The following is a 14,316-nucleotide window of genomic DNA, read 5'->3' as shown; positions in this document are numbered from 1 at the left end:
AGGATAGGATAACTAAGGGCTCGTATATTCTTTCATTGCATGAAAAAAATGCAACACAAAATCCTCTAATGTTGTTGTTGAGGGAATCCTCGTAAACTCTACTTTTGGAGTGGATCTCTGACCTTGGTTAAATTTATTTGTGAGAAATCTATCTTTCTCATTGTGCAAGGCATTATAGTTGATATTTAAAGGAAGATAGATGTTGGGTTTTGCAAGAAGCATGTTATGATGTATTTAGGGCTAACTTTAGCCAGATCTCCTTTGCAAATCACTCAAAAAGGATTTCTTTAACTTTTTTGAATTTCCATGTTACAACATCAAATGCTCATCTTGGTAAACTCTTTAATTTATCTTTGTGGCTTGTTAAGTGCTTAAACAACCAGTACGATTGTTCAGCCTAGGGCTTCCAAGGAAGCTACAGAGATTGAGGGGAAGACATTTTGGATTAATGAGGCAAATTTTTGATTTTTTGGTTACTCTCCTCCAAGACTTTATCTTCAAAGATTTTTTTTTTTTCAAACTTTCTAAAACGTCCACTTAATTAATGGTTAGGAGGAGACCAAGGAGATGAATACTCTTTGTTTTAAGTAATTTCTCTCTTTTTTTTATTGAAAGACAACTTTCAGGCTCTGTATATAATACAAATAATATTCATTAAAACAAGTTAGGTTGAGAACCAAAAATATGAATATCAAATTAATTTACACCAATGCCATATATGATAAAGAAAAAATGTAAAGACATATAGGAATTAGAAAATGATGAAGTTACATGTATGATACTAATTTATATAAATGGTAAAATCTATCATTTGAAGGGAAAAAAAAAATCTTAAGGTTTTAAGAGGTTTGTATATGTAATTTTATAATTTTTATGTTAGAAAAGCCTAAATATATTTTTCAAGTATATTCTAAGGAAAATAATTGAAAGGAAAATTATTGTTGGACTTAAGTAACTTCATAATGACATGTTGGACCAACAAAATGGTGATGGCTAAGTTATAACATCACAAAGACTTAAGCATTGTGTAAGTATTGGAGTGTTGTCATTGATTGACAACTGCTTAACAAGAGTAATATGCATTAAAAGATAGTGCAACCATTGTTAGATTGACATATTGGTCACAATGTACAAGATGAATGGTACAGTCAAGGGTATGACCAATAGACATGCAGAGAAGTTGGTTGATCATAGATCATCTAAGTTGAGTCACTAATAATGTTATAGGACTACATGGTAGTTTGATAAGGATGTGAAATGCACATAGTAAGAGGCAATTGATGCAATTGAAGAAAGAAAGGACACAAGTCTAGATGTAGACTTACAGGAGGATAGGCAAACCTACATGAATATGCACCTATGTATATAGTTAGTCGCATGTATTTTGCGACTATCTCATTTTTGGATTTCAAATTTTGAATATAGGTTTTGAGCTGGATAATTTTAGGGTTTCAACACCTAGACAGTATGAGTGTATAAAAGGACTTCAACTTCATTGTTGAAGTTTTTCTTTCTAAAAAATATTGCTGCTCAGAGATTCGAGGGAGAGTATAAGAGGTTAGAGAGGAAAATAAGAGAGTAGAACAATAGACTAGTGCACTAGCACAAAAAGAGAGAAGCGAGCAAAGAGTGCTCACAAAAACAAGTTAAAATAGAAGAAGGAGATCACAAAATATTTGTAGGTGATCACAGAGGATCTACAAGACAAGGTGTGTCATGCTCTTAGATCTAAACCTATAGTTTTCTTTCTTACCATTGTAACTATTGTAAGCCTTTCACAGTGAAAACTTGTATTAAGTTTGTGAAATCCTCTAACAGGTATCTCTTAAAAAGGGATCTAAATCCTCTCACAAGGTAGCCTTACAAGGATTTTGTAATTCCAACATATTTTAATCATTTCTAACAAGATGAGCAAGCCTTTAATAGGACACCTTTTTACTTACAAGGAAAGGCCAGTGGGTATATTACCCCCACCATGGTTTTCACCCTCACATAAAGGGTTTTTCACATATAAATACCCATATCATTGATGTATGCTTTATTGTGTGATCTTATATGGTTTTATTGTATTGCATTTTTTACCATCTTACTAGTTAAGGGATTGGTAACTAGTTTTGTGAATAAGACCACCATTATAACTTATAGAAAAGTTCATATTCAACCCCCTTCTCAATACTGGTTGGGACCAACATATATTTTTAACACGTAGTTGCTTTGAAGAGAAAGATATACTAAACAAGAAAAAAATGGTATCTAATTTAATATTTTTTTTTTTTTTTTTTTTGTAGATTTTTTTTTTTTTTTTTTAGAAATTGAAATTGAAAACATATTAATTTGCAACAAACTAGTCTTAATATTAAAAGGAAGGGGAATTATATTATAATATAAAATATTAACTTTTTTCAAATACTTGAGATTGGATTTTTCACTAATTTGATTGTAGTCTATATAAGATTTAATGTAGATTGATTATTTCTAAGCGATATTATTTTGTAGGGTATTGTTTACATGTGAGATTTTTTTAAAATTGTAAGTGTCATTAGAATCAATTATAAATAAAATTAACTATATTCATTTTAACATATCTTTATAATTAAAATGAAATAAAAATAAAATTGAATAATTTTTAACATATCTTTTATAGATTGTATGTTTTTACATGTAAGGTGAGTTATACTTCAAAGAGATGAGGTCAAGATATTTCTCAATAATATTTTTCTATAGCTTTAAAAAAATAATTTGAAATACATTTAATAAAAACATTTGGATATTTTTTCTTTTTAATAATGAATTCAATAGTTTCAATGAAAAATGTTTAGCTTAGATGACATAAATGTAAATCCAAAGAGGATTCCTCTAACATAAATGTAAATCAAAAGAGGATTTATCTCCTTAGTTGAATAGCATTACATTGAAATGTTGGTGATTTGGACTCACCATTATCATCACCTCGACCTTAGAAGACATGCATGCATAATAGAGAACCGTAATAAGGCATATCAACAATTTGACAAAATGCCACACAAGAGATGCCATCTCAATGAATGCGATGATTAGAACGTATGTGTGGGTTTCTATTTAATCTTTTTGATACTGTTTAGACTTTGCTAAATGAAATAATTATTTAACACTGAGAAGCTTGATTTGCCTTTTGCTTTGAGTGCAACTTTTTTCATTTCTTTGTTTTTAATTATATATACATAAAACTTGTATAGTTTGGTAGGGATTTTTCACATATCCAACATCCCGAGGTCTTAATGTGACTTGTGTCTTATAGAGTTCATGCTTGCTATTACTATTGTAGATCCTTGGCCACTATCTACCATAACAAACATATTATCTTATAGAAGTTGCATCATCATCTAAGCACATGTCATTTGTTATGGTTTGATTGTTCATTTGTATAGAAAATGGTGCCCTAGGTTCAAATTTCATTTGTAATGATTCCAAAAATCAATTGCACTCACCACATGTAATTGCAATTTAAGGAAAAGTTAAAGGGATGCCGATCATCATTTTTCATAGAGAAAAGCCATAGGAATGACGACCATCACTTTCATATGAACATTTTAACATGAATCCTTCCTTTGAAAATGCTTGATGTTCTTTTTTCTATTTTTTTAAAGATCTTGAAGACAAAACATCAACAAGAGACGCAAGCGTCATAGTTCCTGCCATTTGAATTTTTAGTTTAAACAATAGAAGTAGCAATGTTTCCATTCAAGATATATTAAATGGTAACTTTCAAAAGAATCTCAGGTGTTCAAATTTTTTTGACTATCCAAAAGTCAACATACATTACAACAATACATTTCTACAATGTATTCAATTAGAATCTTAATTCAAATATTTCGTCAATGACATTGATAAATTGTGTATGATACAATCTATGTTAAATCTTGATGTGAGTGACTTGCTATTGTTTGAACAATGTAAAACTAACTTACTTGTAGTGGATACAAAGTCTTATTGAAATCACAATCTTAATTTAAATATTTCGTCAATGGCATTGATAATTACACGAGACGGTCTATGCTAAATCTTGATGTGAGTGACTTGCTATGGTTTGAACAGTGTAAAACTAGCTTATTTGCATTAGATAGAAAATCTTGCTTCAAATAAGATGGTGCCCTGGTTTATTAACACCAAATTCACCTTATAATACAAGAAATATAAAAGATAAATAAGTTATAAGAAAATAATGCAATAATAGAGAAAAATAGACAATTCACATAGTTCATAAACAACTAGGTCAATTAAAAGTCATCTTCAACATTCTTATTTACAAAATTTATTGTGTATGAATACAATGTGAGATTAATTAGATTATTCATGATAATGAATACATAGAATTCTAAAATAGAAAAAATGTAAGCCTTCTATTTTGCACACCCTTACATCAAATCATTTATTGTTTATTATTAAAAATAAAGAGATTATTTATTTACAAGATCCTCGTGGATAATTTATAGAGTATAAAAATAGGGATGAAGACTCTTTATATAATTATTCTATATTCATAACAAAATATTTCAATTGTTGGTCTTTATATTGTTTAGAATTTACTACTATAGTTTGAAATGTAAAAATTGCTTAATTTTAATTTTAATTCCTTCGATTTTTTAAGAATGTAAAAGTGTAATTCTTAAAGTTTTTATAATGTTCTTAAATAAACTTTAATAAATAAATACTTATAAATAAAATAAAATTTAATACATTTATATTAGATTATTATCATTAAATATTTATATAAATATTCTAGTTCACAATCAATAATTGAAAAAGTAAAATAGATAATTAACATAATAATATAAAATACTAAAAATAAAATAAAACTATATTGAAATATATTAAGATTTAAGTTGTATTTCTTATATAAAGAAAATAATCAAATAATTACTATTTGATTTTATGTTTAAAATAGTTCTAAAGATGACATAAGCTATAATTAAAGTATAAAAAATAGAGTGTACAAAATATCTTAATTTTTTATAAAGAAAATTAATTTTACTCCTTACTATTATTGCTCTAAGCCAATAAAAAAAGAGATAAATTATTTTGTTTAAAACATTTAAATAGATGAAAAATATAAAACTATAATTTATAGACATACGTTTCAAAAATTCTTGACTTTGATTGGCTATTTAAAAGTTACTATTGCATCTAATAGATACAATAGTATCCTCCCATAATAAAAACTAATAAACATATATCATAAGATTTAAATTGCTTATCCTATCATAAAATATACATTGCTTATCCATTATATTAACTTGAAATTTTCCATTCCCTTTATCTTCTTATCTTTTTTTTTTTTTTTCCTTGATATATTAGCTGATTATTGCCCCTTGTTGAGGTGCAGTTGCCAGTTAATGAAAATTAATAATAATAATGAGGTCAAATGTCCATTGAGAATGCTCGGTGGACACTGCCAAACTAATTAATCGACTACTAGGTAGATCACTGCTAACCTAAAGATGCAAATTCCCAGACGGTGGGCAAGCGTTCGGAGATCTAGGAAATGCATTCGAAGCTCTCTATACTGAATTTGCCCGTTTCACGTTTGGAAACGTGTGCAACTGTAGTGAACGCCGTATGTATTCGCCGTATGTATTCGCTACGCTGGTGATTGCACACGGCTGGGAAAATCCTGTCCACGGAGCAAAAGCTTCAAAAACTGCTGTCTCCAGGGATCAAAACCCTCGCGTTCAATCATTTAATTCGTCTCGGAGGAATATGATTCAATATTGATAAACATTATATCTATATTTAGGGCTAAATGCTGCTGTATATAAGCGCCGACTAAGAGTATAGAGTATACAATTGCAGAACAGCAACTTGAACATCGGAGCCAACTATTGCACATCATCAGCAAAACAACAGTGCGCAGAGCAGAACAATTTGGGTATAACAGTGCACTCCAAAATAAAAAATTAGGGCTGACTGCCTGTACAAAGTAATAGTCTCCAATACAAGAAGGCTGGAAAACGGAAATATTTTGATTTGGCATTTTTTTGACAATATCGGTTGTTTGAATAATGGGAATTCTTTGACCGCGCTTTTTTTCCAGTATCGGTGGTCTCAAAAATGGGAATTCTTTGACCGTACTTTTATCCAATCACAATCACAAAGAGTTCATAAACGGGAATTCCCAACTATCTACCGAGTCTTAGTTTTTCCACGTAACTCCAATATTTTCTTTTCAGCAGTAATTCATATAGTTAATTGCCACGATTTGAGCAGGCCTTCTGTATATGTATAATATGAATTGAATTATTTTTCTTGCAGAAGGCAAGATGTCATTGAGGAGTGTTGCGAGACAAACATTTGAAAAATCAGTCTTTCGGAGGAAGTATTTTTTTTCTACCGCAGCATGCGCAAGTTGCATTAGACATTCATTGATACATCACAACTCTTGGACATCCCCTACTCACTGCAAGGTATGGTTTTGTATTGTATTGTAAAATTGTGCTGCACTTCCAATGTGTGGGAAATAATTCGAGTAGACTGTAACATTGAGAATTATAGAAGTAGTCTAATTATAAAAACACGAGTAGGAAATTAAATTGGACATATCCTGTCATTTACCTAATGTAGGGGCGATTAGCTTAAAATTTTATTTAGGGTGTTTGCGTGGTAGGTTTCAATATTAATAAGGCGAATGGGAATGCCTCAGTATCAACAAGAGCAGCGATTTTCTTTACCTTTTGAAGAGTTTCATCGTGCTTATTGAATGCCATAAGGCATTGATATTTTGATTCATTGATAAGGATGTTACAGGTAAACATAAAATTAAAAAATTGAAGGAAACCTGGACAAATTACCAAAGGCTTAATTTCAGAAATATGAGTGGAGTTATACATTAATAAGAGCTCCAGTGCAACTGTTAAGGGTTGTGTGGCGTAGGTCATGTTTTCAAATGTGTGTTGTGTTAATCATGTGTAAAAGTTTGAGTGCATCAAGTGCTGGTTGTACTTATTGTGCGACTTGAAAATCAGAAATCAGGAAGAATATTTTTCATTCATGTATTTACATAAAACTGTACAGGTACATATATAGTTGTGTGCCAAATGCATAAAGCTACAGGAAAGGAAACAACTACAGGAAAAATAAAAGAATCAATTTAGGAAAGAATCAGTTCAATATTAGAAACAATTCAATATTGCAACACTCCCCCTCAAGTTGGTGCATAGATATCCCACATGCCCAACTTGCCCAAAAACTTCGAGAACACTCGACTTGAAATTGCTTTGGTAAGAATATCAGCCAGTTGATCTTCTGATCGAATCTTAGGCAGCTCCACAATCTTCTCATCCAACTTCTCCTTAATAAAGAATCTGTCTACCTCCACATGCTTTGTACGATCATGTTGAACCAGATTATGAGCAATATCACATGCTGCTTTATTGCCATAATGCTTCACATACTCCAAGTGCCATACCTCTAAATTCTGCCTCCGCACTTGATTGTGCAATAACATTTTGTTTTTTGCTTCTCCTTGTAACGAGATTACTTGCTACAAAGGTGAAATAACCTGAAGTAGAACGCTTGTCATCTACTGCTCCAGCCCAGTCAGCATCAGTATATGCATCCACACTTTGATAATCCTCATTTTTAGTGAATAAAATTCCTTTTCCAGGAGCAGACTTCAGATACCTCAAAATGCGCATAACTACATTCATATATTGCTCTCCAGGATTATGCATAAATTGGCTAATAATATTTAATGCATAGGCAAGGTCTGACCTTGTGTGTGCTAAGTACATCAATCTTCCTATGAGTCTCTGGAATCTGCCTTTATCAACTGGTACCTAATTAGACTTAATACATAACTTCAATCCTTCTTCCATGGGTGTGTTAGCGGGTTGACATGTTGACATACGAGTTTCCTGTAACAAGTCTAAGACATACTTTCTATGAGACAGAAAAATCCCTGTATTAGATCGAGACACTTCGATCCCAAGGAAATATTTCAAGGGATTGAGGTCTTTCATTTCGAATTCTCTGAACAAGTAATCCTGTAGAGCCCTCCTTTCTTTAGGATCATTTCCTGTAACTATCATGTCATCCACATACGCAATAAGTGCAGTGATCTTACCTTGCTGATTCTTTATGAATAAAGTATGGTCTGAATTGCTCTTACGGCAACCAAAGGCTTTCATTGACTTTGTGAATCTTCCAAACTATGCCCTCAGAGATTGTTTCGATCCATATAGTGACTTTTTTAATCTACACACCTTAAGATTATGTATTTCTGGTATCATGCAGCTGGGTGGGAGTAACATGTGGACTTCTTCGGACAACTCTCCATGTAGAAAGGTGTTCACATCAAACTGTTGTAATGGCCAACCCAAGTTCGCAGCTAGAGACAACAAGACTCATACTGTATTAATTTTAGCTATAGGTGCAAATGTCTGTATAATTGATCCCATAGGTTTGGGTGTACCCATTTGCTGCTAGTCTCGCCTTAAAGCGTTCAATTGTACCATCTGCTTTGTACTTAACAGTATAAACCCATCGACATCCAACTGGTTTCTTTCCTGGTGGACGGTCAACAAGTTCCCAGGTATTATTTTCCTGTAATGATTTCATCTCCTCATTCATAGCAACTTTCCACCTTGGATCAGCTAAGGCTTCCTGCACATTGTTAGGAATAGATATAGTAGATAATTGATTTACAAATGACTGATTTGATTTTGACAAACAATGGTTAGACACATAATGATTGATAGGATATTTAACTTTACTAGAAAGTTTGGGTTCATATGTGGATTTAGGGATAACTCTGGTGAGACATTGAGGTAGCTATTTTCTAGACGGTTCAGGAACATCTTTGGTAAGCGATTGGTGTGGTGTGAGGGACTCGGACAGAGGTGGACCCACAGCTTTAGTTTCTGGGTGTTCATCACTAGTTTGATCCAAAGTTTCACCTACTCCTTGATTAACAGTTTCAGAGAGTTCCCCTTATTTAGAGATGTCCAAGCTACCCACATCTTCAGGGATGTGAACATCCACATCTTCAGAGGTGTTATCCACATCTTCAGAGATGTCCAAGCTACCTACATCTTTAGAGATGTGATCAGCATAGTTTAGAGTTTGAATTTCCTTCTGGTACTCCCCTTGAAGTTCAGGCTCAGAGGAAAAATACATTAAGTCTTCATGAAAACTACATCCAATGTAATAAACATTTGTTGGGTTGGAGGATGATAGCATTGGTACCCCTTTTGATAAGCAACATATCCTAGAAAGACACATCGCAATGCTCCAGGAGATAACTTGTTGCGCTGATGCTTATGGAGGTGTACAAAAGCTACACAACCAAAGACGTGAGGAGGTAAATTTGGGACAGCTAGAGCAACAACCTCCTTAGCAAGAGCCTGGGATGGTGTCTAGAAATCAATAGTGCTGAAGGGTACCCAGTTGATCAAATATGCTGCAGAGGTAAGTGCTTTGCCCCAATAGGATAATGGCACATGGGCTTCTATCAAAGAAGCATGCACAACCTCCAACAAGTGACGATTTTTTCTCTCGGCTACGCCCATTCTGCTGAGGTGTATTGGAACAAGTAGTTTGATGAATAGTTTCGTGTGCTTCTAGATACTGCTGAAGTTCAGAACTCAAATATTCGCCTCCATTGTCACTACGAAGAACTTGAACTTGTGCATTGTATTGAGTACGAATCATGTTATAAATTTTTTGAAATAACAAGTTTACATCACTTTTAGACTTCATTAAGCATACCCAAGTCATCCTAGTACAATCATCGATAAAAGTAACAAACCAACGTGATCCACCCAAGGTAGTGACTTTGGACGGACCCCAAACATCAGAATGTATGATCATAGATGGAACTAGACTTTTATTCGAAGTTAATGGAAAAGAAGCACGATGGCTTTTTGCAAGTTCACAAACTTCACATTGGAAGCTAGGAACATCAAATTTTGCAAATAAACTAGGAAATAATTTCTTTAGGTAACCAAAGGAAGCATGTCCCAGACATCGATGCCATAACTAGATTTCAGATTTTTGCTTGTCCCCCTCAGAGCCATCCATCACTAGAGCTTGACGCAGCTTGTCCGAACTCTTTGACACCAAGTCCAAGTATTCGAGCTTCCCTCGCCTAACACCACAACCAATCATTTGCATCATTTGGATGTCCTTAAACACACAGAAATCAGGTCAAAAAATTATAACACAAAGTAAAGTAGTGGTGATTTGGGAAATTGACAACAAATTGTAATCCAAAGACGGAACCACTAAAACAGAATCTAGATTCAAAGTATTAATGAGAGGTAAGGATCCTTCTCCAATAATTGGGGTTGGAGAGCCATTCGCAGTTGAAACAAATTTTTGTGAGGACGGTTTAAGGGATGAGACCTATCTAGAATCAAACATCATATGATCCGTAGCACCGGAATCAATTATCCATGCACTATTAGAAACTAGTGTAGACATATTTAAAGACTTACCACCATTACCTGCCATTGCTGCTAATGCCGAGATCTGTCCAGCAACATTATTCTTTGTCTTTGTTTCAACAAACGATGCATTGGAGGTCTTCTTGGAATTCTTCTTCTGTGAATCGTGGCTACGATCCCACCATTCTGGATATCCAACAAGTTCAAAACAGTGACTTTTGGTATGATCAATTTGATTGCAATGGGTGCATTTGTAGGTGGATTTATCAGCACCATTAGTGATCTTAGGCAGGTTTTGAGGAAGCCCATTCTGATTAGATCGGTTTCGAGTCACCATGGCTGAAGCTTCAGTCTTTTCTAGTTCTCCAATTGTTGTGCATCAAACAGATTCATGGTGGACCAATGCATAACATGCTTCTAATTTGGGAATAGGATCCTTTCTCAAAATTTCACCACGAACTTGTTCAAATTCACCATCTAATCCAGCAAGAAAAATATGCACCCTTTGTCGCTGAACTGATTTTCAGTAAGATTCAACATCGTTCTCACTTTCCACGATCACTTTATCACGATGATCCAACTCACCAAAAATCTCGGTTAATTTTCCATGATACACAGAGAGTGTTCTGCCATTCTGTTTGACAGAGAAAGCCTCTGATTCAAGACAAACTCCTGCAATTCATCTGCTCCATCATAAAAAGCCTTAGAAAGAGCTTTCCAAATATCTTGAGTAGTGGGTAAGCGAATGTATCGCTTCATAATTTTTGGGGACATAGATATCAACAACCATCTTTTGACCTTTTGATTGTCTGCATACCACTTCTCATATCCATCATCCTTCTTGGTAGGTGGCTGTGAGTTACCACGAATGAAAGAGAGTCTCTCCTCAGCAATATGCATCTCCATGATTTGAGACCACAAATCATAGTTTGTTTCATCGAGTGTAATCCCTACCTTGAACGATGAACCTTCGGATTGAATAATAATGGCAACATATTTGCTCTCAAATACTTCCGAATCTAAATCGGCCATGGTCCAATGAAGGGATACAAATGATTCAAGCTTCAAAGCTCTGATATCAACTTGAAAATTAGAAATCAAGAAGAATATTTTTCATTCATGTATTTACATAAATCTGCAAGTACATATATAGTTGTGTGCCAAATACATAAAGCTATAGGAAAGGAGATAGTTATAGGAAAAAGGAAAGCATCAATTTAGGAAAGAATAGTTTAGGAAAGAATCAGTTCAATAGTAGAAACAATCCAATATTGCAATAGTGCGTAGGTTTTGTTGTAGTGTGAATTAATTAGACGAGTTCATGGATTCAGCTGTATAGTTACTAGAAAGCAAGATGACCATAGTTTGCACTTTTATATTATGGGTGATTGTAGACCTAAAATCTGAAATCAAAATCAAAGCACAACATTGCATAATTCCAGAAGGGGTTACTTCCTCAGCTTGTTCATACTTAGAGAGAGAATTACTACGCATCAGCATTCCCAGCAAATCATCATTGTGGGGAATAGGATATAAGCCTTCAGGCCAATCATATTTATTTGTTTTTGATATGTTATATTTCTGCATTTCTTAACACCATATATTATGAGGAATAGCCTATGGTATTCACGTGCTTTCTGTCCGACTTATCCACTACAAAACAATATTCCTCTTGGATTAATATATTACTTGCCATCATAGGACATATCTATGCCATACCAAAAGTTCACTTTTCATATTTTACCGTCTTATGACTTACGAACATGACACAAATTTTTTTCTCTACTCCTTTGACTAATTCAAATAGTCCATATGGAGATGGGTCTTAGCGTGTGTGTACACAATTACTCCCAGTCACAAATATACACATATAACCACACATTCATATATCAAATCGAGTTCCTAACTTATATAATAAGGGTGTTGTATACACATACATAGGAACAGCCTCATTTGTATAATCCCTTACTCTTAATCTTTGCTGTCTGTCAACTTACAATTCACATCTCATATATGCATATACACTTGTTTACACATATTTATATCTTTATAATGTGTTGTGGAAACCAGGGTACTTTTCAAGTGCAAGCGCTTACTATATGGCACAAAAATTTGGCCTTGATATGTGCATGTAGTTAAGTGGGACATATATACACGGTTATCAAACTATCAATTTGATGCTAAGTTACTGGTTTGAGTTCGAAAAACCAGTTCACTGGTACAGCAAAAAATTGGAAAGGGGTTTGGGTTTGTTTGGGTCCGTTTGTAAAAAAAACATGTAAAAAGTTATATATATGCATATTTATGAAGTCTAGAAGCATGAGTTAAATTAGAATGTCTCATAGTATCATAAAATTATATATTTAAACAATGAAAACACTGTAAAATTTAAAATTTGTAATCATAGCATCATGAATTGTGATCATACCATCATATATGTTAAGTTCAGCATCAAAGATTCAAAACCTTAAAATTATATCATAAAAACAAGTTCAAGTACCATTGTTTCAAGTTCAACTAATGGATTAAAAATTTATAATATTCTTCTTCATCATCATCATATTCATCTTCTTCTTCTTCAACATTGGTTGATGCAGCAATAGAGCTAAGGCCAATGGGATCAGCAGCAGCAATTATAGTATTGACATCAAAATCTTCAAAATCTTCAATTGCAAGCCGAGAAGTGGAAGCATCCTAGTTCGCGACTCTGCATTTACATCCCACCTCTTTGTCTCCACTTCTTTGTATTCTTTACGCTTGTGTGAGAGGAGATGCAAGTTGTAATGCACAAATACCAAGTTCTCCACTCTTTTTGATTGCAACCTATTGCGCTTCACTGAGTGGATGAAAGTATATGTGCTCTAATTTCTTTCCAATGCAGATGAACTAGCAACCTATGAAGAATTGACAAAGTAAACAATTAAAATAAAATTATTAATCTTGATTCTTATAGTTTTTAGCACTTTATAAAGACAAAGTAAACTAATAGTAAATTTTTTAAAATTAAACTTGCTCGTGATATAACTTTGATTGCAAGGGGCTGTAATGTTTGGAATCTTTGGCCATGGAGTTACCACCAACTATGAGCATCCTTCCTAAACTGACGACAAAGAGCATCATTACTTAGACATTTTGCATCCACATATTGTATGAACTCATCCATAATCTAATCTTGCATATCATCATTAGAAAAGATCCTTTCAAATGCTGCTTTGTATCCATCAAACACTTCTAAATCTCTATAGGGTGGTAACCTTCCTTGTAGATCAATATATTGGGTGCTATAGTATTTGGGCGTCCATGTATAGGCAAACAAATGTAGAGGAGTGGTCATTTCATTCCATCGTTCTGCAATAATTGCTTGTAATTGTTTGAAGGTCGTCTCTTGAGGATCTTGCTCTTTTTCGTTTACAATTTGCTTGATCTTTTCAAGTATTGAGTCTATGGCATCATAGATCTCTGCAAGGCAGGGCCTATCCATGTCAGTGTACCTAAGCATGCTCATAATGGGCTTAGTGAACTTAATAAGATATTCCACACTTCCCCACCATAAGTCATTCAATATCCTAAGCTTTAGTGCCCTCTAACTACTGCTTGCCTCCATATAGCCCAATTGTTGCTGATTATCATATTGGAAAGTGCCTCTTACACTTGCATAAGTCGTCTCAAGACGATTAAATTTGATACAAAATGTGTCTCAACAACCTGTAACATATAATACAACTATTAGATACATACTTTAGAAAGAATACATTTTACACAAAAAAAATCAGAAATCGTGAGATACTATTATAGAAAAAAACTAAATTACTAGCTTGAGTTCAAGTTCACTTATCTTTAGTAACTCCAAATCTGATAACATTCTGAATATTCCTTGAGTCATGTGGTGGTTTGTGAT

At 33.5% G+C, this 14,316-nt stretch overlaps 1 protein-coding gene across 2 annotated transcripts in view; it reads left to right on the top strand.

Annotated features, from left to right (window-relative positions):
* The first annotated feature begins 5,359 nt into the window (after positions 1 to 5,359).
* The window catches only part of GPS1 (geranyl diphosphate synthase 1), a 185,285-nt gene continuing 176,328 nt past the window's right edge, over positions 5,360 to 14,316 (top strand). Inside the window, exons 1-2 of one of the 2 annotated variants that reach the window (XM_089818979.1) lie at positions 5,360 to 6,182; positions 6,289 to 6,440. In XM_089818979.1, the coding sequence (XP_089675105.1) occupies positions 6,297 to 6,440 (144 nt within the window). In that variant the 5' untranslated portion in view covers positions 5,360 to 6,182; positions 6,289 to 6,296. The remainder of the gene's footprint in view (positions 6,183 to 6,288; positions 6,441 to 14,316) is intronic. The other variant, XM_089818980.1, reaches the window with a different exon arrangement.

Source organism: Cupressus sempervirens, chromosome 3 (genome assembly GCF_028749045.1).
Source record: "Cupressus sempervirens isolate cs-2001-9-10 chromosome 3, ASM2874904v1, whole genome shotgun sequence".
NCBI classification, from domain to species: domain Eukaryota; kingdom Viridiplantae; phylum Streptophyta; class Pinopsida; order Cupressales; family Cupressaceae; genus Cupressus; species Cupressus sempervirens.
Note: the sequence above shows the minus strand (reverse complement) of the source record. Positions and strands in the feature narration are given on the sequence as shown.